Below are 22,538 nucleotides of genomic sequence, written 5' to 3' on the forward strand. Positions count from 1 at the left end.
TGGGCAATCATCAGCCAGTCTTAGGAGAAAATGACTGTGTCTACAAATTCTACTTTAGAATAGGCACTGGAGCCTCAATATTATCCTTATTGGAATGTGGTTTGTTTTTGTTTAAGTCCTAAGCAGAACAACGTAGAAAAGTATAAAGGAAAAAGCAAAGAAATGCAAACCCTCTCTGAGTTTCTGAGTTTGTAATACCTACCTAATGAACTAAACAAATTGATAGCTCATTTAGGAGGCAAAGTAGGATTCTTTAAGAACAAGAATTGTTCCTCAAAATCAAGGTAATGGTAGATTAAAAAAAAAAAGAAAGAAAAAGAAAAGAATTGTTTCATCCAGGCGTGCATGGTGGTTCACGCCTGTAATCCCAGCACTTTGGGAGGTGGAGGCAGGCAGATCACAAGGTCAGGAGTTCGAGACCAGCCTGGCCAATATGGTAAAACCCTGTCTCTACTAAAAATACAAAAATTAGCCAGGCATGGTGGTGGGCGCCTGTAGTCCCAGTTACCTGGGAGGCTGAGGCAGGAGAATCACTTGAACCTGAGAGGTGGAGGTTGCAGTGAGCCAAGATCACACCATTGCATTCCTGCCTGGGTGACGGAATAAGACTCCATCTCAAAAAAAAGAAAAGAAAAGAAAAAGGAATTGTTCCTTGAAGTGCTAATTTCCCTTTCCCATGAAGAGACAACCAAATACTAAAAAGCCTTTAACCAGTCAAGGTAGCATATTTGTGAAGTTAAATGTTCTTCACTGGCTGACCTGGTAAAGATGGATACTATAAATTTTCTTGAGTCACCACATTCCAACATTCTCCATGGAAAGTTTATAAATGGTGATTAGATTTCCAGATTATCCCAGATAACCTGTTTACACTTCAGTCATGACTGTGAAATACCCTCTTTCAGAGTTAAAATCAGTTATATATAGTAGAAGCTGGCAAACTTTTCTGTAAAGGGACAGTGAGAAAATATTTTAGGCTTTGCTGATCACATAAGGTCTCTGCCACTTAGTCTTTGTTTTCACAACGCTTTCACAATCCTAAATGTAACCCTGATTGTTACATTTAGAAATGTAATAGTTACAGGTTGAGTATCCTCTATCAAAAATGCTTGATAAAGTGTTTTGGATTTTGAATTTTTTCAAATTTTGAAATACTTTTATTCATTCTGTCTCTCTCCATGTATATTTTTTTAACTGGTTGAGCATCCCTAATCTGAAAATCCAAAATTCAAAATCCAGAATGCACCAGCAAGCATTTCCTTTGAATATCCTGTTGGCACTCAAAAAGTTTTGGGTGTTTGGAACATTTGGGATTTTCAGATTAGGAGTGTTCAACCTGTATTCTTATGGGCCTTACAAAAACAGGCTACAGGTCAGACGTGGCCCTCTGACCCAGACTTTGGTGATCCTTAACCTATAATAAAGGTTCACAATCTTATATGTAAAATCATTGGGACCAAAAGTATTTCAGAATTCAGTTTTTCAGAGTTTCAAAAGGTAATCAGTATATACTATATGTAACATCCCCCAGTGGAGCCTAGGGTAGCACCCCACAATCAAATACATTAATTCTTATAGCACAGTGTATGAATACTTACAGTAAGTAATATAAGTACAGAGTGTAAATAGCCTCACACCAATTCAGGTTAAGTTATACCCCTTAATGAGTACTTCGAATCAAAGACAAGATTTTAAAACTTTGTATTCAGAACTTTATGTATTTCAGAATTGCAGTTAAGGAATTATGGATTGAATTATTTCTACATGGAAATATGTTCTGGGTTTTAAGTAACTTAAGAACGAAGTTTTAGGCTGGGCACGGTGGCTCACACCTGTAATCCCAGCACTTTGGTAGGCTGAGGCAGACAGATCACTTGAGGCCAGGAGTTCAAGACCAGCCTGGCCAACATACTGTAACCCTGTCTCTACTAAAAATACAAAAAAATTAGCTGCGTGTGGTGGCACATGCCTGTAATCCCAGCTACTTGGGAAGCTGAGGCGTGAGAATCACTTGAACGCAGGAGGGAGAGGTTGCAGTGAGCCCAGACTGCACCACTGCATTCCAGTCTGGGCAACAGAGACTCTGTCTCCAAATAAATAAATAAGACTTTTATAATACTTGTCATTTGTAAATTAGGGATTTCCTTTATAATATGTGTTTTGTTTTATAAATTACTATCGTGTATATTCATTAGTAATGAAGAACTTCCCATTATAATCAATGACATGTAAGATAAACTGAATTTTTTATAATGTTCCTTATCACACAGTGTAATATTTACCCATTTCCCCATTTAGTTCTTGGATGAAATTTCATCTACTGAAACTAAAGAGTCCAGTGGTACGAGTGAGCCTGTGCACCTGAAAGAAGGGTAATTTAATCAAATTAGACGTGAAAGTCATGTATCAGTATAGATATTAAGTAAGTACAAAGAGCATGGGTCTAAGAGTGAGGAGATCTGGCATTATGTTCTGTGTTAGAACTGCCAAAATTAGCAGTCAGGTAAGTCACCTTTACTGTCCTACAAACTTCATGGCAGAAAAGCATGATTTCCTGTGCATACAGTCCTAGAGTTGTTTTGCAATTATAGTGAGATGATGGGTATTTAGAGTACTTTAAAAAAGTAACAGCACTATTAGTCTTAATGTACAGTGTTCATTATAAGTTAAGCAGGGGAATCACTCATTTGGTCCTTTTTTGTTCTGCATAGTACAATTAAAAATATTAAATTAATTAAAGACCTTAATCCTGTAGTATGGCCAAAATAAATGCAACAGTCATGGATGGCAAAAACATTTCTATATATTTAATATAATCTTACACAACTATTCATGTCATTTAAAATTAAAGGATACTTCTTTGTTTTGGATTAACTTTTAATTTTTGTAGCTAAATGTTTACATCTGTTATGTTGGCAGTGAGATGTATAAAAGAGCTCAGGGAAGAACTCGGATTGGAAAAAAGAATTTTAAGAAGCGATGGTTCTGCTTAACAAGCAGAGAGCTCACCTACCACAAACAGCCAGGTAGTTGTGTTTATGCTTTATTATGGGGTTTTTCCTGGTTCTCGGTGTAGGTTTCTTTGCCGCTTATTGTGACTCTAGTGAATCCTTTCAGTAATATTACTATAGTTTGTGGTTTCTCCATACGTACTAAGAATGAAAAAATATTTGACAGTAACCCCATGTATATTATGTTTTTCTCACATTAAATTTGAGTTTCTGAAAATGGTATTCCTTTAGTGTGCTCTGTTTTCTAAAAATCCATAGTATTCCATACTGTTATTTATCAAAGAGCAACAGCTAAACCTCTTAGAACATGGGAGTTTCTTTAACTCTCAGAGGCAAAATTAGCAAGATTCAATATCTAATAAATGAGAATATTTCTATGCTTTGCTGGAAAATATCAGCTAGACATTCCCACAGTTACACCATAGATTGTGATACCTATTCTGTTGTCAAATTCATCCTAGATTCTTAGCCAAGTTAACCCCAAGGTAGATGACTTAATAATTTGCCTTCTGAGAAGACTCTGTTGCTTGTACAAGTGGGCTATTTGTGTAAACGAAGCCATCTTCCTACAGTGTGATTTGAGAGCTGCAGAGAGGCAAAGCTTATCCCTCAGTAGACTGACACAGTCCTTTAAATAAACTGCTTTTGAGTTTATTCCATTGGGGTGATTTTCCACAGAAGGCCAGGTGTGGTGGTTCATGCCTGTAATCCTAGCACTTTGGGAGGCAAAGGCGGGCGGATCACTTGAGGTCAGGAGTTTGAGACCAGCCTGACCAACATGGCGAAATCCCATCTCTACTAAAAATACAAAAAAATTAGCCGGGCATGGTGTCACATGCCTGTAGTCCCAGCTACTCTGGAGGCTGAAGCAGGAAAATCGCTTGAACCCGGGAGGCAGAGGCTGCAGTAAGCCAGATCGTGCCATTGCACTCTAGCCTGGGTGACAGAGCAAGACTCCATCTCAAAAAAAAAAAAAAAAAAGGAATTATCCACAGAAGGCCATTAGCTTCTGATATTTTAGCAAGAAGAATTTAGTATCTCGATCTCAGATCACATCTATATAGTAGAATCCCTTCTGCCCAAAATAATCAGGATCCAGAGATGTTCATTTAACCAAACCAAAAGGTTGGTTAAAGCAAGAATCATTTAAAAGTAAACAAAAAGATGCATACAGATCTTAAATATTTATGTATTTGTTTACCAGCATTTTGGTAGAGAACTATGATTATTTCTTTGACTATTGACGTATAGATCAGATTTCCTGTCTTTCTTGTGTAAATATACCCATAATGCATCAGTTTTCAGGCTGATTTCTCCAGGGTAAATCTAGAACTTAGATACTTGAAAAGTAATCCAAGCACAAAATCCTCTTAGATTTTTAGGATAGTTACACTAGTCTTTTACAGCTGTCTTACCCCCACATAAATCAGCCTTATTTGTGGAGGTACGCATCTCCTTTTTAGAGGGTTTTCAAAGCATTTACCTGATTTTCAAATAAGTAATAAACCTCTTGGTAGTGGCCACTTACTTTGTCTCTTTATGTGAAGTAAATCATAATTACAACATAGAAAACTAGCATAAATAAGTGTAGCAACAAACCCAACGGACTTGGTAAGCAAAACAGCCTAACCGATGGAAGTAGAAGGGCGCAGTCTTAACAGAGTACCCAAGCAACCACAAGCGTTTAGCATCCCGTGAGCAGCATTCAGTATGTTTTACAGAGGAAATGGAGAGTCTGTTAATCCGTCAAATCTGTTAGGTAAAGATCTGTTAAGAGAGCTTCTGCTGTAAATTCTGGAGTAATACATCAGATATAGGGTGCTTTAAAGAGAGTATAATACAGTTAAGTAGAGTGCTTCAGTGGAGACTCTTGAATAGCAGAGTGATAAGGAAAAAATTTTATTTCATAATTCTTCGTTAGGAATGGCTTAGCCAGAATGACTACATGTGTCCCAATATATTAGAAAGATATAAGAAACCAAATGCATTATACTTTTGGGTATATTACCCAGATAATTTGTTATAACATTTACATATTCAAATAACTAAAATTCAATAGGCTACATATATGCCCTTTCAGATAGCTGCTTTTTTTTTTTTGGAGACAGAGTCTCACTCTGTCACCCAGGCTGGAGGGCAGTGGCATGATCTTGGCTCACTGCAACCTCTGCCTCTCAGATTCAAGTGATTCTCCTGCCTCAGCCTCCTGAGTAGCTGGGATTACAGGTGCCCGCCACCACACCCAGCGAATTTTTGTATTTTTAGTAGAGACAGGGTTTCACCATTTTGGCCAGGCTGGTCTTGGACTCCTGACCTCGTGACCTGCCTGCCTCGGCCTCCTAAAGTGCTGAGATTACAGGTGTGAGCCAGCGTGCCCAGCCCAGATAGCATTTTTTAAGCTAAGCATATTCTGAATGTTTTAGAAATTATAACTTATTGAATACTATATAAATGTTCTCACCTATGCATAGCAGTGGGTGCTAATTATGTTTACATTAATGGTACATTTAAATAAAAGTTAAGGTAAATTAGTCATTCTCTATGAATAAATGAGTTCTTTTTTCCTCATTTAAAGCATTTTCTAATCTAAACCAATATTCTGAAGTATTTTTTGGTTTATAATCTTCTTTAAGAATTAGATAGCTATGGACCCCTTTGTCTAGAAAACTGTACCTACAAACAGACAAAAAATTGTGCATGTAACTTCAGGGAGTTCATAGACACGAAATTTTGCATAATAATTTCAGGAAGTTCGTAGACCTAAAGTTCATCTATGATTCTCAAGTTAAGAACCTCTATTCTTGCCGGGTGCAGTGGCTCACGCCTGTGATCCCAACACTTTGGGAGGCTGAAGCAGGTGGATCATGAGGTCCGGAGATAAGACCATCCTGGCCAACGTGGTGAAACCCCATCTCTACTAAAAAAACAAAAATTAGCCAGATGTGGTGGCGAGCATCTGTAGTCCCAGCTACTTGGGAGGCTGAGGCAGGAGAATTGCTTGAACCTGAGAGGTGGTGGCTGCAGTGAGCCAAGATCATGCCATCGCACTCCAGCCTGGGTGACAGAGGGAGACTCTGTCTCCAAAAACAAAAAAGAATCTCTGTTCTGTTCACTGATTTTAAGAGAACAAAATTCTCTAGAATGATGAGGCTACTAGAGGTATAAAATAGACACATTAGAAGCTACGTTGTTTTTAAGCCTTAAGAAATTTAAAATTTTGGAATGACATTGGAGGAATGAGATATGAAATTTCAAGCTTATTTACCAAAGCCTGTGGTTTTAAGCTTCCATGCTTTTTGTTTTAACTATTTTGATGGATCTTTCCAAAATATATTACATGCTTCCCTGCCTTCTAAAAAAGAGTTCATTGAACGTAAGTTAACATCTTCTAGATGACTTGGGGCTACCGTTGATAATATTAATTGTTATATGGATTCTGATTTAGTGATATTTTCAGGGCTGCTTAAGGGTGTGTGCAGCTGTTTACTCCAGCTAAATGCATTTACTCCGCAGCTAAATGCCTTGGACTGCTGTGCTTTTTGTGTTCCTGTGTTCGCTTTATACAGTTTTTCTCTATCCTTTGTGGTAAGGCTGCGATCTTACATTTCTTGTGATGTCTGTGAACCATAATATAACACCTTACTCCCATCCCATCACCGACCTCTGTTTTTTACAGCAATGTACTATGAGTGAGGATGCAAGTGCTATGTTCGTTTAAATTATACCTAAGATTAAAAGGCTTTGAATGAAAACGTCAGGACTTTCTCCTATAAATAAAATACCTGGGCTTTATATTCTCTGTTTGGTTGTTGAGCAAATGTTTTGCTTACTTCCAGTTTCCCTGCTGTTTTCTAGATAGCCTAGACTGCTAGTTAAGTAGTCTTTTGCTACACTTACTATGTGACTTTGGTGTCTGAAAGAATACCTCCCAAATTTCCTGTAACATAGACTTAAATCATTGAGTCTTTCACTCTATGTTCCTATTATACAGTAGTAGTGTGAATTAAGTATTTCTGTCCATTAGTGTCAAATAATATGGTCCTTTCACACTTTACTGGAAAATGAATTAGTAGAATTTTCTCTGTTTTAAGGATTTTTCTTCAATAAGTTGTTAAATTTTTGAGGCCCCTTTAGGCAAGTGCTAACAGGCAATAGTAAGCAACTAATCAGTAGAGTTAAACTAACATGTAGCAAATGAATATTATCAGACACTCAGCCATCAGTCGTGATTACCTTGAGAGATTTTTATGGCCTTGTGTACTTATGATTATGATTTTATACTCCTTTACTATAATTTAGTCATCTTCTACAAGTAAAAGTTCTCTTAGTTATATGTGGAGATCAAACTAGTTATTGATGTTCCAGCCTCTTTATGTCTCATTCAGCCTCATCTTTTGCAGTATCCATATGTAGTTTCACCAGACTACTTTTTGCAGTTCCTTCTTTACATCTTTTACATGTTCTTTTGCATTCATGCTTTTGCATATGTACCTAAAAATATCTACCTAAAAATTCCTTTATTTTCTTCTTTACCTGTGTAATCTGTTGTCCTTTAAGTCTTAGATCAAGTGTCAGCTCTTTATGGAAGCCATTGTAAGCCTCATCTACCTCAGTGTTGCTATTCCCTTACTGTCTATCTTTAGCCACATGGCATACTGTGTATGTAAAAAGTAATGACTTTTTTCCATCTCTTAAGATCCTCAGTGGTAAGGACCCATATTATTACTAGTGGCATAAAGGTATATAGTAAGTATTCTTCAAAGGACACCATGTCTTCCATATATGCTGTCATCTGAATTACATTAAGAACCACTTGTCTTTCTAAAATTTCTGCCAGGCGTACTAATTCATCTTTGAAATTCTGTTCTGTAAAATTTAATTAGATACTGTCTTCTTTGGGGAGACCTGTTATACACATGTACATACACACAACTTTCATGTGACATTAAATGCCCTAGCTTATATAGCCAGCCCTACCCTAGCTCATATAACCAATGGACATTGTAAAAGAAATGTCCATGATATTTTAAACATAAATGCTTAAAACACTGAGGTTAACATGGTTTTCATCTGCCTGTATTTTCACATACGGGGCTCTGCAGCTTTTTTTTTTTCTGATAGCTAAAGAACAAAATACATAATTGATTCAATCATGCATTTATTCAACAGGTGTTTTATTGAGTGCCTACTATGTACCAGGCACTGTTCTAGGCTCTGGAGAGAAAAGTAGTAAACAAAACATATCAAAATCCCTGCCCTTATAGATCTTTACTAAGAGACAATAAACAGTAAAAAGAGAAAATTATATTTATGTTGGATTATTATAAATGAGATGAACAAAAAAGAAGCAAGGACAAGGAACAGAAAATGATGGGTTCAGTGAGGTAAGTTAAAATATTAAAAGGTCTAACCAGGGAAGGCTTCACTGAGAAAGTGACATTTGAGCAAAGACCTAAACCTAAAGATGGTCGGCGAGTGAACCATGTGGATATTTGCAATAAAAGTGTCACAGAAATAGCTAACAGCACCCAGAACAAATGCCTTGAAATAGAATCATGCCTGGAGTGTTGAAGAGATAAGAGAAAGCTCTTGTGGCTGGAAAAAAATGAAGAAGAGGGTAGGTCATAGGAATTAAGATCAAAAAGGTCATAGAAGTGCTAGATTTTATAGGACCTTGTGGGCTTTTACTTTGAGTAAAATGGAAAGACATTGGAGAGGTTTAAGCAGAAGAATGACATTGTTTAACTTATGTCTTAATAGGATAACTTATGTCTGTGGAGTGTTACATGGAGAATGAATGAAGGGTGCAGGGAAACCAATTAAGAGACTATTAAAATATTCTAGAGGAGAGAAGAGAATGGCTTGGATCTGTTGGTAGCAGTAGAAGTGATAAAAATGAATCACATTCTGGATCTATTTTAAAGATAGTACCCAGAGGATTAGATACTGGGAGTGAGAGAAAAAGGCACGTTAAGGATAATTCCAAGGATTTGGGCATGAAGTTGACTTTTAAAAATAGATACAGAACTCTTTTTGAGGAAAAAGAAAAAGAAGAAGCAAAGAAGGAGAACAGAAAATGATGGAGTCAGTGTAAAACTGAACTTAAAAAAAAAAAAAAAGAGTCCTGGTAATGGTAGAAAAAAAAACCAAGAGTCCTGGTAATGGTAGAGAAGCTTGTATTAAACTAAGTCTCATAGATAACAATTATAAACCTTGAGCAGAATATATATAACAATTCTTTGAAGAATTTGATCCTTGAAAGAAAGGAACAATGCTGGCTAAGATTTATTGATTGATTGAGATAGAGTTTCATTCTTGTTGCCCAGGCTGGAGTGCAGTGGCGCAATCTCAGCTCACTGCAACCTCTGCCTCCTGGGTTTAAGCGATTCTCCTGTCTCAGCCTCCCCAGTAGCTGAGATTACAGGCATGTGCCACCATGCCCGGCTAATTTTGTATTTTTAGTAGAGACGGGGTTTCTCCATGTGGGTCAGGCTGGTCTCGAACTCCCAACCTCAGGGAATTAACCCACCTTGGCCTCCCAAAGTGCTGGGATTACAGGCATGAGCCACTGCGCCTGGCCTAAGATTTATTTTTATACAGCTTTTCCCCTTGAAAGCACTGCCAGTCTAGTCAGTATGAGGTAGTGCTAAAATGCAAGCAGAAAACAAAGCTTTATTGGCTTGAGATACCAAAGGATAGAGTTTAGGGCTATCAGAGAGGCTGGAAATTGAGGCATAAAGAGGAGTTCTTCAGTCTGCATGTGAACTCCTCTGAAATCTTTAGTTGACTCTTAAACTGCTCATGCAAGAGGGACCTGTCCCCACAGGGGCTAGTGAAAAACAATAACTGAAAACTAAAAAGATGAGCAGAGACTTCAGTTTCTGTCCCCCTCAAAGGAGACAGAATTTGGAATTTTACTTAGAGAGCTTAGCAAACGCTTCAGTATTTTCATCAAAATCTCAAGAGTGGTGGCTCAGTTGTAAAGACTATGTTCTAGGATTAAGAATAAACAAAGTATAGTATAAACAAAGTATAAAACCAACCCTCACAATAACCACCAATGATGTAACTTCAAGGGAAGGTAACTGAATCCATAGTTTCTACAGTGTTTTATTCATGATGGCCAGTATGTAATGGAACATTAACAACTCAAGAAGAAACACAGAACTGTAATGCATAATCTGGAGAAAAGGTGATCAGTAGAAGTAGACCCCTAGATGATTTACATGTTGGAATTAGCAGATGTGAACTTTAAAGCCTCTGTTACAAATATTTCAAGGACTTGGTGGAAAAGTAGTCATCGTGAGTAAAGAAATGGGGAATCTCAGCCAAAAAAGAAAAAAAAAAAAAGGAATCAAATGAAAATCCTAGAATTGAAAAGCACAATACCTGACATGAAAAATCTGATGGGCTAAACAGCAGATTGGTTCACTGAACTTGAAGATAGATCAGTAGAAATGAAAGAAATGAACCAATCTAGAACACAGAAAAGACTGGGGGAAAATGAACAAAACCTCAGTGACCCTTTACTACAATATCAGGTAGTCTAACATATGCATGGTTGGTGTCCCAGAAGGAGAGTAGAGAAAGAATTGGACCAAAAAAAAAAAAAAATTGTTTTTGAAGAAATAATGACCTAAAATTTCCCATATTTGATGAAACAGTATCTTGTAGATCTGAGATGCTCAGTGAACTGAAAGCATGATAAACACAAAGGAAACTGCACTTAGACATACAATAGTCAAACCAGAGATAAAGAGAAAATCTCATAAGCAGAGAAACAAAAACAAGATACATACGGGGGAACAACAGTACAGTTGACAGCCAACTAACTCCTCATAAAAAGGAACTAAAACCAGAGGACAGTGGAATAATCTCTTTAAAATGCTGAAGAACAGAAGTGTCAACCTAACATTCTAGAGAAAATTTTCTTCAAAAATGAAAATATATTTTAAATAAATGAAAGCTGAGAGAGACTCTATCGTGGGCAAGCCTACACTATAGGAAATGCTAAAGGAAATTCTTCAGACTGAAAGGAAATAATACCAGATGGAAACTTAGATCTACAAGAAGGAATAAAGAGCACTGGAAATGGTAAATATATGGGTAAATGTAGGAATGCCTGTTTTGTTGTTTTTTTTTTTCTCCATTTCTTTAAAAAGCAACTGTTTGATGCAAAATGTGTAACATTTAATTATAGGGTTTATAACATATCTGGATATGAAATATATGACAGTAACAGCACAAAGGAAGGGGGTGGAGTAAATTATTCCAAGGGTCTTATATTTTATGTGAAGTGATGCAAGAATAATTTTAAGTAGATTGTGATGAGTTAAGGCTGTATATTATAATATCTAGAACAAAAATTTAGGAAAAAACGATATAACTAATCCATCCCCTCTCCTCCTCCCAAACAATAAATAAATTAAAATGTGAGGAAAGGAAGAACAGAGGAGCAATCAAATGAGGTGAGACAGAAAACGAATAGCAAAGTGATAGCTTAAACCCAGCCATATCAATAATTACAGTAAAAGTAAATGAACTACATTACATTGAAAATCACAGACTGTCAGACTATATATTTTAAAAAGCAAGATCCAATAATATACTCCTACAACATATCCACATTAAATATATTATAAAAGCACAGATAGGTTGAAAGTAATTCGGTGGAGAAAGACGAGTAAACAGGAAGCAGTAATCCCAGACCAAGTAGATGTCAAAATGACTTTTACCAAATACGTTTGGGCACATTTTATAATGAAAGAAGGAGCACATAATCCTAAACGTGTACATACCTAATTACAACTTCATTGTAGTTGGAGAAAAAAAACAGAATTGAAATAGGACATCTACAATTCTAGTTGAATTTTTTTTTTCTTTTCTTTTCTTTTCTTTTTGAGACAGGGTCTTGCTGTGTCTCCCAAGCTGGAGTGCACAGACATAACTCACTGCAGCCTCGACCTCTTGAGCTCAAGAGATCCTCCTGCCTCTGCCTCCTGTGTACCTGGGACCACAGGTGGACGCCACCACATCTGGCTAATTTTCTTGATTTTTCGTAGCTGCAAGGTCTCACTTTGTTGCCCAGGCTGGTCTCAAACTCCTGGACCCAAGTGATCCTCCTGCCTTGGCCTAGAATTACAGGTATGAGCCACCACACCTGGCCTGTACTCAGATATTTTAATAGTCTTCTCTCAGCAATTGTTAGAGCAGCTGGCACAAGAACCAGTTTTCTTACAGAAGTTTGGAATAATACTATCAGTCACCTTGATCTAATTTACACATTTATGGGACACTAAGCCAAACAGGTGCAGAATACATATTCTTTTGAAATGTGCATTGGACCATTCAGTAAAATAGGCCACCACATGCTGGGCCTGGAGTCTCAGTAAATATCAAAAGATTGACTTTTTACAAAGTATGTTCTCTGATCACAACAGAATTAATGACAATATGATATCTAGAAGAGCCCCAAATATTTGGAAATTAAATAAAATACTTCTAAGCAATCTATAGATTGAAGAATTCACAAGGAAACTCAAAAATATTTTTAACTTAAATGATAGAATGCAACAAATATATCGAAGTTTGTGGGATACAGCTAAAACAGTACATAAAGGGAAAATGATTGTTATAAATATTTGTATTAGCAACTAAGGAAAATCTTTTGAGTCTTTATAGGTTAGGCAAAGATTTCTTGCATATATAACTAAATGTATGGTCTATAAAAGAAAATAATAAATTGGATCTCATCAAAATTCAAAAACATTTCAAAAGAGGATCATTAAGAAAATGAAAAACTAAGCAACAGACTGGAAGAAAGTATGTTCAAAACCCTTATCTGATATACTTGTATCCAGAATTTTCAAAAACCCAATTTAAAAAGAGGACGATATATATGAACAAATATTTTATCAAAGAGATTATACAAATGGATAATCATATGAAAAGATGCTCAACATCATTGGAAAATGCAAATTAAAACCACAATGAGATACCATTTCACACCAACTAGAGTGAGTGTCTGTAATAAATAAGACAGACAATACTAAATGTTGTTGAGAATGTGGAGAAACAGAAACCCTCATACATTTCCAATGGGAGGTAAAATAGGGGCTTTGACAAGCAATTGGGCAAGTTCTCAGAAAGTTAAACGTAAAACTACTATGCATGTAACCTAGCAATTCCACTGTTGGTTACCTACCCCAAAAGAAATGAAAACATACGCCCACACAAAGAATTGGAGTGAATGTTCAGAGCAGCATTATTCACAATAGCCGAAAACTAGAAGCAACCTAAATGTCTGTCAGCTGGTGAATGGGTAAACAAAATATGATATATATACAATAGAACACTATTAGCAATACAGGCTGGGTGTGGTGGCTTACATCTGAAATCCCAGCACTTTGGGAGGCCAAGGTAGGAGGATGACTTGAGCTCAGGGGTTCAAGACCAGTCTGGGCAACATGGTGAAACCCTGTCTCTACAAAAAAATAATAATAATATTAAAGAATACTACTAGCAGTAAAAAAGATTGAACTACTGACACATGCTGCATGATGGATGAACTTCAAAAAATTATACTAAGTGAAAGAACTCAGACCCAATAAATTACATACTATATGATTCCATTTATACGAAGTATCCAGAAAAGACAAAGGTATAGGAATAGAAAGTAGGTTAGTGGCTGCTTGGGACAGGTTGGGAACCAGTCCCAAGTAGCAGATTGGAGTATAAACAGGCATGAGGGATTTTATTGGTGGAATGAAGCTGTTCTAAAATGGATTTATGGTCATGGTTACACCACTCAGTAGAGTAACAAATAGACCTTCATTTGTACACTTAAACTGGATGAATTGACATGTCAAATAGGCTCACCTTAATAAAGCTTTTATTTTTTAAAAAAGGATAAAATCAATTATATATTTTCAACTTAAACTAGAAAATGAGACGATAAACCTAAAGTTAATTGAAGAATGGCAAAAATAAAGATGAGAGTACAATCAGTGAAATAGGAAACAAACTAATAGTGAAGCATAACAAAGCCAAGAACTTTAATAAAATTGAAAAATGCCTAGAAAGACTGATAAAAGAAAAAAAAAAATCAAACACAAAATTACCATAGTTAGGAATGAGAGAGACTACTACAAATTCTAATGACATTAAAAGACTAACCAGAAACTAATATGAACAACTTTATATCAATAAATTTGACAATTCAGATAAATGGACAAATTTCTTGGAAAACAATTTACTAAAACAGATGCAAGAAAAAAGAATATCTTTAAAACCCTGTATCTCTCCATCTGATGAAATTTGTCCTAAAAAGGAATGCCAGGCTGAAATAGCTTTACTGGTAAAGTCGGCCAAACACTTAAGGAAGAAATAACGTCAACCTTACCCACAAAGTCTTTTAGAAAACAGGGAAAGAATACTTGCAAAGTCATCTTTTGAAGCCTGCATAACTCTGGTACTAAAACTAAAGATTTTACAAGAAAAAATATATATAATGAATTAAATCCAGCAATATGTGAAAAGGACACTCCATAATGAAGTGGGGTTTGTCCCAAGTATGTAAAGTTGGCTTAATATCTGAGAACTAATCAACATAATTTATCATATTAACAGACTAAATGTATTTGACAAAATTCAACACCTGTTTGTGATTAAAGAAAATAAAAACTCAGTGAATGAAGTCTAAAAGATAATCTCCTTAATCTGATCAAAAGTATGTGTAAGAAATCTGCAGTTAAGAAATTGAGGATTATCCCCTTTAATAAATTCTGTTCAATACTGTACCGAAGATTTTAGCCGATGCAGTAAGACAAGAAATAAAAGGCATATAGTGTTATATTGAAACTCCTGAAGAATCCTCAAAACAGCTACTTAAACTCCTAACTGAATTTAATTTATCTAGGTCTTGGATAAAAGATAAATATGTACAAATCAATTATATTTCTGCAAGTTGCAAACTGTTAGAAAACAAAATTTAAAAAATCATACCCTTTACAGTAGTCCCCAAGAAAACGAACACTAAAATACTTAGGAATAAATTTAACCAAAGAAGGCTGGGCGCGGTAGTTCATGCCTATAATCCCAGCACTTTGGGAGGCCAAGGTAGGCAGATCACTTTAGGTCAGGAGTTCAAGACCAGCCTGGCCAACATGCTGAAACCTCGTCTTTACTAAAAAATGCCAAAAAATTAGCTGGGCGTGGTGGTGTATGCCTGTAATCCCAGTTACTTAGGAGGCTGAGACAGGAGAATCACTTGAACCCAGGTGGCGGAGGTTGCAGTAAGCCGAGATCGCGCCACTGCACTCCAGCCTCGGCAACAGAGCGAGACTCTGTCTCAATAAATAAATTAATTAAAATAAAATAAATTTAACCAAAGAAGTACAACACCTCTACACTGAAACTACAAAACATTCCAGAGATAAGGTAAAGAAGGTCTAAATAAAAAGAGACATGTCATGTTTGTGGATTGAAGATGGAGTTTTTTTGGTTTTTGGATTTTTTTTTGGTTTATAAAATGTAATTTATGTTACTCTGCTATTACATAGGGCATAAGATTTTCACAAGGCTTTTTTGGGACTACAGTCAATGATTAGCAACACACAGTAGTGTTCCAACTCTAACAATCACTAGACAAATGGGACACCCTCTCACGTGCACAAATCTTCATGGAAACATACTAAAGTTTTAGACTTGTGTACTTTAATTTATTTCCCCTTTCTAGTGTGTTAAGAAATGACATGCACTTTAATTTGCCAAAAGCAATGCTGTATTCTGGCAGCAATATGCTACTTCTGTTACATAGTAAAGTGAATACCAGAACTACAAAGTCAGTAAATTTTTATTGGGAAGGGAGGTTGTCAACTTAAACAGGAGCAAATAAAGAGTGAATAAGGAAACTTGCTGTTGCCACAGATACACATGACCTCCTTATGTGATAAAGGAGGCATTTCAATTTGTGAACCATAGCCAGAGATGGCAGGTATGTTTCCGTTCAGTCTAATACTTCTGGATTCCTACTAAAAAGGAATATATTAAGAGCATGGAAATGATGCTTATTGAAAGGAAACCCTCGAAGAGTAAGGGAGGGAATGTAGAAATTAAGAAGTTATGTGGAACACTTTAAATTGTAATTAACTACATTTTCATATCTTCTCAGTATTACAAAACACAGTCACTTGCAGAACTGGTTCAGATTACTTAAATACCAGATACATTTTTAGTCCTCTATGTAAGTGTTTAGAAGTTACTTACGTTTATATGAAATGAAGCTATTAATGCTTTTCTGCAGCAGTAACTGCACACCAGGAAGGCCAAGACAAACACAAATCAAGGCATGAAGTTTTCCCAAAGCTGCAGTGTGAAAAGACTATAAACGGTTGATTCCAAACACATAAATCGGTTTCTTTGCTATAGGAAATCCAAGTGAAATAAGGAATGGAGATGTGTAAAAAGGTTTCTTGAAGGAAAGAAGGATGACACCTTGTATGGATTTAGTTTTCAGCCCTTTCTACCGCCTCACATTCTTCTCCTGCACTATCTGATGTCCAAAGTGTTAGGTTGTCTCTAAGCAATTGCATGATGAGGGTGGTGTCTTTATGAGTCTTCATTCAGTGTATCAACTTCAGCAATGGCCTCATCAAAAGCCGTTTTAGCCAGCATGTAGGCAAGCTCTGGGTTATTAAGAATCTCATAGTAAAATACAGAAAAGTTAAGAGCAAGCCCCAGGTGGATTGGGTGTATGGGTTACATCTCTTTCTTGCTTTTATCAAATGCCTCTCGGTAAGCTCCTTGGGAATTAGCTATCATTTGTTTTCGATCATCACCACATGCAACCACATGCAACTTCAGCAAAGTACTGGAAGTAATCACCCTTCGTCTTCAGATAGAAAACCTTACTCTCTGGATTAGTTGCATTGGCTATTAAATATTTATCCAACAATTCCAGGATGGTGGTGCAGATGGATCTCGGCTCGGACTCTACTTTCTCCCAGTAGTCCTTAATCAGCTGCAACTTCTTGTCGGAGGTGTCAGTCTTCTGCTCAATGCTCGAGATGACCCTCCAGGTGGACCTGCAGCCCCCAACTACATTCTTGTAGGCCACGGAGAGCAGGTTGCAATCCTCGTTGGACAACTTGGCGACCTACTCAGTCACGGCCTTCATGCAGATGGCCATGTCATCGTAGCGCTCGGCCTACTTGGCCAGCTTGGCCTTCTGATCAGCTCCCTCCTCTTGGCGGATGCAGGGCGGAGGGCAAGGAGAGCAAGGACAAGCGCCAACCTGGAGCAGGAGGGGTCCTTCAGAGCTTCACATCTCTGTGGCAACAACTAGAGTCCCACCACTTTGATCTGCTTTTTAGATTGAGTATTTTTTAAGAAGCCACATCTCCCTGAATTCATCTCGATTTTAACACAATCTCACTCCAGATCCCAGCCAGTTTTAAAAATAAAAATGGACAAGTTGATTCTAGAATTTACGTGGATGGAAAAACAAAAGTCTTAACCATAACCAAAGCAATGTTGAAAAGGTAAAGCAAAGTTGAGAGCTAAAGACTTACTGTAAAAGCTGCAGTAATCAAGATTGTAGGTTTAGGATAAGAGAAACAGATCAATGAACAGAGCAGAAAGAAACATATACATATATATATATGGCCAATTCCGTTTTAACAAAGCTGTCAAGGCAATTCAGTAGGGAAAGAAAAGGCTTTTTAACATATGGTGGAGGAACGACCCTGATAAACATGGAGGGGAAATGAACTTTACCCCACCTCACACAACACAAAATTTAATTCAAGATGATGGGGCTGGGCACAGTGGCTCACACCTGTAACCCTAGCACTTTGAGAGGCCGAGGCAGACAGATTACCTGAGCTCAAGAGTTCAAGACCAGTCTTGGCAATGTGGTGAAACCTCATCTGTATTAAAAATACAAAAATTAGCTGTGCGTGGTGGCCCATGGCTGTAATCCCAGCTACTTAGGAGGCTAAGGTCCAAGAATCACTTGAACTCTTGAACTTGAGAGGCAGAAGTTGCTGTGAGCCAAGATCATACCATTGCACTCCAGCCTGGGCAACAGAGACTGTCTCCATTGTCTCAAAAAAAAAAAAAAAAAAAGACGATGGAATCATAGACCTCAACAAAAATGTGGAAAAATATCTTCAAAACCATGATATGCTAGGATTTCTTGAAGAGAACATTAAAAGCACTGAACATTTTTCTTAAATAAATTGGACTTCATTGAAAAGAAAGGTGTATTTTCTCCATTCTTCATTGTCATTCCTTTTTCTTTTCTTTTTTTAGTATGATGACCATAAGATTTATTACTTGGTGGTTGAAATTTTTCAAGAGCTTGTTGGGGTTTGTTGAATTTTTTGAACCATGAGATAATGTTTTTCACCGAATGTAGGACTTTTTTGACTTACTTCTTCAAATTTTCCCCCCTTTTTCTTCTAGGACTCCTCCAATTTATGCTGATAAATTGATCTCACTGAGACTCAGTTCATTTTTCTTTTATTCTCTTCGGTCTCCAAATTAGATCATTTTTACTTCAGTTCACTGATTTAGCTCATGTGAATTTTTCATTTCTTCTATTGTACTTTTCAGCTCCAGAATTTCCATTTAGTTCTCTTTGTACTTTAGATTTTTCTGTTGAGAGCCTATATATGTTCAGCTGTTATTAGTTTATTTTTATTGAATTATTTCAGCATATTTAGAGTAACTACTTTGAAGTCTTAGGCTGCTAAATTCAGTATCTGGACCCATTCAGAATCAGTTTCAGTTGGCTGCTTTCTTTCCCAAGTTATGTGTCACATTTTCCTGTTTTTTTTATATGTCTTATTTTCTTATTAAAAACTAGACATTTTTAAGATCAACAGTCCCCAACCTTTTTGTCACCGGGGACTGGTTTCATGGAAGACAATTTTTCCACAGACTGGTGGGGGGTCATGGTTTTGGGATTAAACTGTTTTACCTCAGATCATCAGGCATGAGATTCTTATAAGGAGTGCACAACCTAGATCTGTTGCATGCTCACTTCACAATAGGGTTTGCACTCTTGTGATCTCATACCACCCTTTTCTGACAGGAGGCGAAACTCAGGTGGTAATGCTTGCTTGCCCACCCACTGCTCCTCCTGCTGGGTGGCCCATTTCCTAACAGGCCACTGACCAGTACCAGTCTATGGTCCAGAGTTTGGGGACCCCTGTTGTATAGTACATTGTAGTGTGTCTGCATTTCGTTGTTCTGAATGCCTGCCTAGACTAAAACTGCAAAGTCTCTCTCTTACTTACACCTGAACATCTCTATTCAGATGTTTCCCTCTAACCCTAGCTAGCTCCCTGGGGGCCTCACCTGAACTTAATTATTTAGTGGTCAACAAATGAATTGAGCAGGTAGCTGAAATACCTCAAAGACTTCCCACTCTCTGTCACCTGAGCTGTGTGTGAATTAGAGAATACATTGAGAGTCACAGCAAATTGACGTCTCCCTAGGCTTTCAGTTTTTGCCAGACTCTGAGATATTCCACATACATGCCTACTTTAACAGTCAGACAGGGATCTGGCAAGTTTATTATCAGGCTTTCGTAGCCCTCTTGCTTCCAGATTTCATCCTTAAACGGAATCTGTAACCTCCAGCCAGTAAAACCTTACATTTTCACTGCCTAACTTGGGGATAATGGAAACACCTCCAGATAGGAAGACCAGTTCTTACCCTATGCAGTTTTTCATGAGTAAACTTATCACCATTGGTTGTTTTCCAGTGCCCTGAAGTTGTTTTTAATAATTTGCCCAGTTTTATACACCCATCTTTCTTAACACTATTAAAAATACCGTCATAATAACATTATTTTAGCTGTGTCCCTTGGGGCCAATATGTAGTTGGATATTCATTTTTATTGTGGTGGTAATGGTATTTTTTAAAATTTAGGCCGGGCACAGTGGTTCAGGCCCGTAATCCCAGTACTTTAGGAGGCCAAGAAGGGTGGATCACCTGAGGTCAGGAATTCGAGACCAGCCTGGCGAACATGGTGAAACCCCATCTCTACTGAAAATACAAAAATTAGCCAAGCGTGGTGGCAGGTGCCTGTAATCCCAGCTACTCAGGAGGCTGAGGCAGGAGAATCATTTGATCCCAGGAGGTGGAGATTGCAGTGAGCTGAGATCGTGCCATTGCACTCCAGCCTGGGTGACAAGAGCAAAACTCTGTCTCAAAAAATAAAAATAAAAAATAAAATTTAGATATAATTCACATACCATAAAATTCACCCTTTTAAGGTATACAGTTGATTGGTTTTCAGGATATTCATAGTGTTGTGCAATTGCCACTAATTCCAAAGCATTTTCACTACCCAAAAAGAAACCCTATACCCATTAACAGTCACTCCCCATTCCTTCCTTCTCCCAGCCTCTGACAACCACTGTTATACTTTCTGTCTCTATAGGTGTGCCCATTCTAGACATTTCATATACATGGAATCGTATAGTATGTAGCCTTTTGTGACTAACATATTTCATGCAGTGTAATGTTTTGGAGGTTCATTCATGTTGTAGCATGAATCAGTACTTTATTTTCGTGGCTGAATCATATTCTGTTTTACAGATAATACCACATTTTGTTTATTCATTCACCAGTTGATGGACATTTAGGTTGTTTTTGGTTTTTGACTATTATGAACAATGCAGTTGTGAACATATATTTACAAGTTTTTGTGTGGGTGTGTCTTCAGCTCTCATATATACGTAGGAGTGGAATCAGTGAGTTAATAGGGTATTTCTGTTTAATTAGGAGGTAATGACAACTTTAAAACCTGATTTCAGCCATTTAGTAGGAAATTTAATGCACTCACATTTATTGTGATTACCATGATTACTACTTTGTTTTGTGTTTTCTATTTACTAGGCTTTTCTGTTTCTTGGGTTTATTTTTCCCTTCCTTTTTATTGGAATAGTTGAGCATGTATGCGTGTTTGCACTCTGTCTGTCTCTATCTAGTGAGGAAACTTGACTATCCTATTTTTACTTTTTAAATTGTTAACAAATTTAAACTTAAATGTTTATATTAATGTCTACAGTTGATGCAAGTCTCCAAGCTGGGAAAGAACATTATCATGCTTTCAATTATTCTTTTCCTAGCATCTCTCTAAAGAAGTCATCTGGAATTTTAATACTTGTTTCTCTTGTTTCTTTTACCTTTTTACATTATGTTTTAATGATTTTGCATTCTTGCCTATCAATTTTCCTGATTTCTTTGGCCCAACACTGTTTTTTGTATAACACATCTGTCTTTTTCCTGGATTCATGATTCATTATTATTTTGTGGAGTACTTAAGGAATTCTTTCAGATAGTCCTTTATGGCTGATAAGTTTTCTGAGTCCTTACATATACAAAAATGTCTTTTACCCTTACTCTTGAATGACAAAATACTCCATTGTTTACTAGCTTCCATTGCTGCTGATGAGGATTTTGATGTCACTCTGATTCTCAGTCTTTTGATTCTTCTATCTAAAAACTCTTAGGATTCTCTGTAGCCTTCAAGTTCTAATGTTTTTCTGCCTAGTATTTAGGTAATTGTCTTTTTTCTTCCATCCTGCTTAGTACTTGGTGGATAACTTTCTATTTGAAGATCTCTGACTTTACCTTGGGGACATTTTTATATGTAATTTTCTCCTGAATACTCTTATTTGTCAGATATTAAAACTTCTAAATCCATCCACGATGGTACTTAACTCTTCTATTTTTGCTTCTTTGTCTTCTTGTACTGTATTTTTGGAAAGTCCTCAGTAAAATCTTTCGTTCTCACTAACTCACATTGCTGTTCACCCCAGTTAACACTGTTAACTATGAAATTAACCCTTATGATATCATGACAGTATATGTGCCTGAGAGCAATGCCCTTTCTCTACATATGCTGTATTATAATTTGTCCAGAAATGAATAAATGTAGCAGTTTTCAGGGTATGTGCATTCTTTGTATATTTAACAAATCTAAAGATAGAAACTCCTGGCCGGGCACAGTGACTCACGCCTGTAATCCCAGCACTTTGGGAGGCTGAGGCAGGCGGATCACGAGGTCAAGAGATCAAGACCACAGTGAAACCCCGTCTCTACTAAAAAATACAAAAAATTAGCCGGACACGGTGGCAGGCGCCTGTAGTCCCAGCTACTCGGGAGGCTGAGGCAGGAGAATGGTGCGAACCCAGTAGGCGGAGCTTGCAGTGAGCCAAGATTGCACCACTGCACTCCAGCCTGGGCAACAGAGTGAGACTCCGTCTCAAAAAAAAGAAACTCCTTGCAAAATTTTAAAATTCTGTGACTGTAATGCCCCCTGTAGATTAGTACCCAAAGACATGGGTCTCTTCCCCTCAGTTTCTTAAACTCCTGATTTCCTCAGATGTTATCCTCCTTTGTTGCATGTATGTCTCTTCTTCAGAGTGATGATTTTCCTTAACTGTTTGGTGATTTTTTTTTTTTTTTTTTTTTTTGTGTTTTACTCTTTGTGTTTTGCAATCCATTTAC

At 37.1% G+C, this 22,538-nt stretch overlaps 1 protein-coding gene and 1 pseudogene across 1 annotated transcript in view; one reads left to right on the top strand and one right to left on the bottom strand.

Moving 5' to 3' along the window:
• The window catches only part of RASA2 (RAS p21 protein activator 2), a 133,057-nt gene that overhangs the window by 100,398 nt on the left and 10,121 nt on the right, over nucleotides 1-22,538 (top strand). Inside the window, exons 19-21 of the mRNA XM_012002664.1 lie at nucleotides 2,299-2,372; nucleotides 2,920-3,026; nucleotides 6,373-6,384. Coding sequence (XP_011858054.1) covers nucleotides 2,299-2,372; nucleotides 2,920-3,026; nucleotides 6,373-6,384 — 193 coding nt within the window. The remainder of the gene's footprint in view (nucleotides 1-2,298; nucleotides 2,373-2,919; nucleotides 3,027-6,372; nucleotides 6,385-22,538) is intronic.
• LOC105555635 lies at nucleotides 16,517-19,858 on the bottom strand (annotated as a pseudogene).

Source organism: Mandrillus leucophaeus, unplaced genomic scaffold, assembly GCF_000951045.1.
Source record: "Mandrillus leucophaeus isolate KB7577 unplaced genomic scaffold, Mleu.le_1.0 Scaffold693, whole genome shotgun sequence".
In the NCBI taxonomy this organism is placed as follows: domain Eukaryota; kingdom Metazoa; phylum Chordata; class Mammalia; order Primates; family Cercopithecidae; genus Mandrillus; species Mandrillus leucophaeus.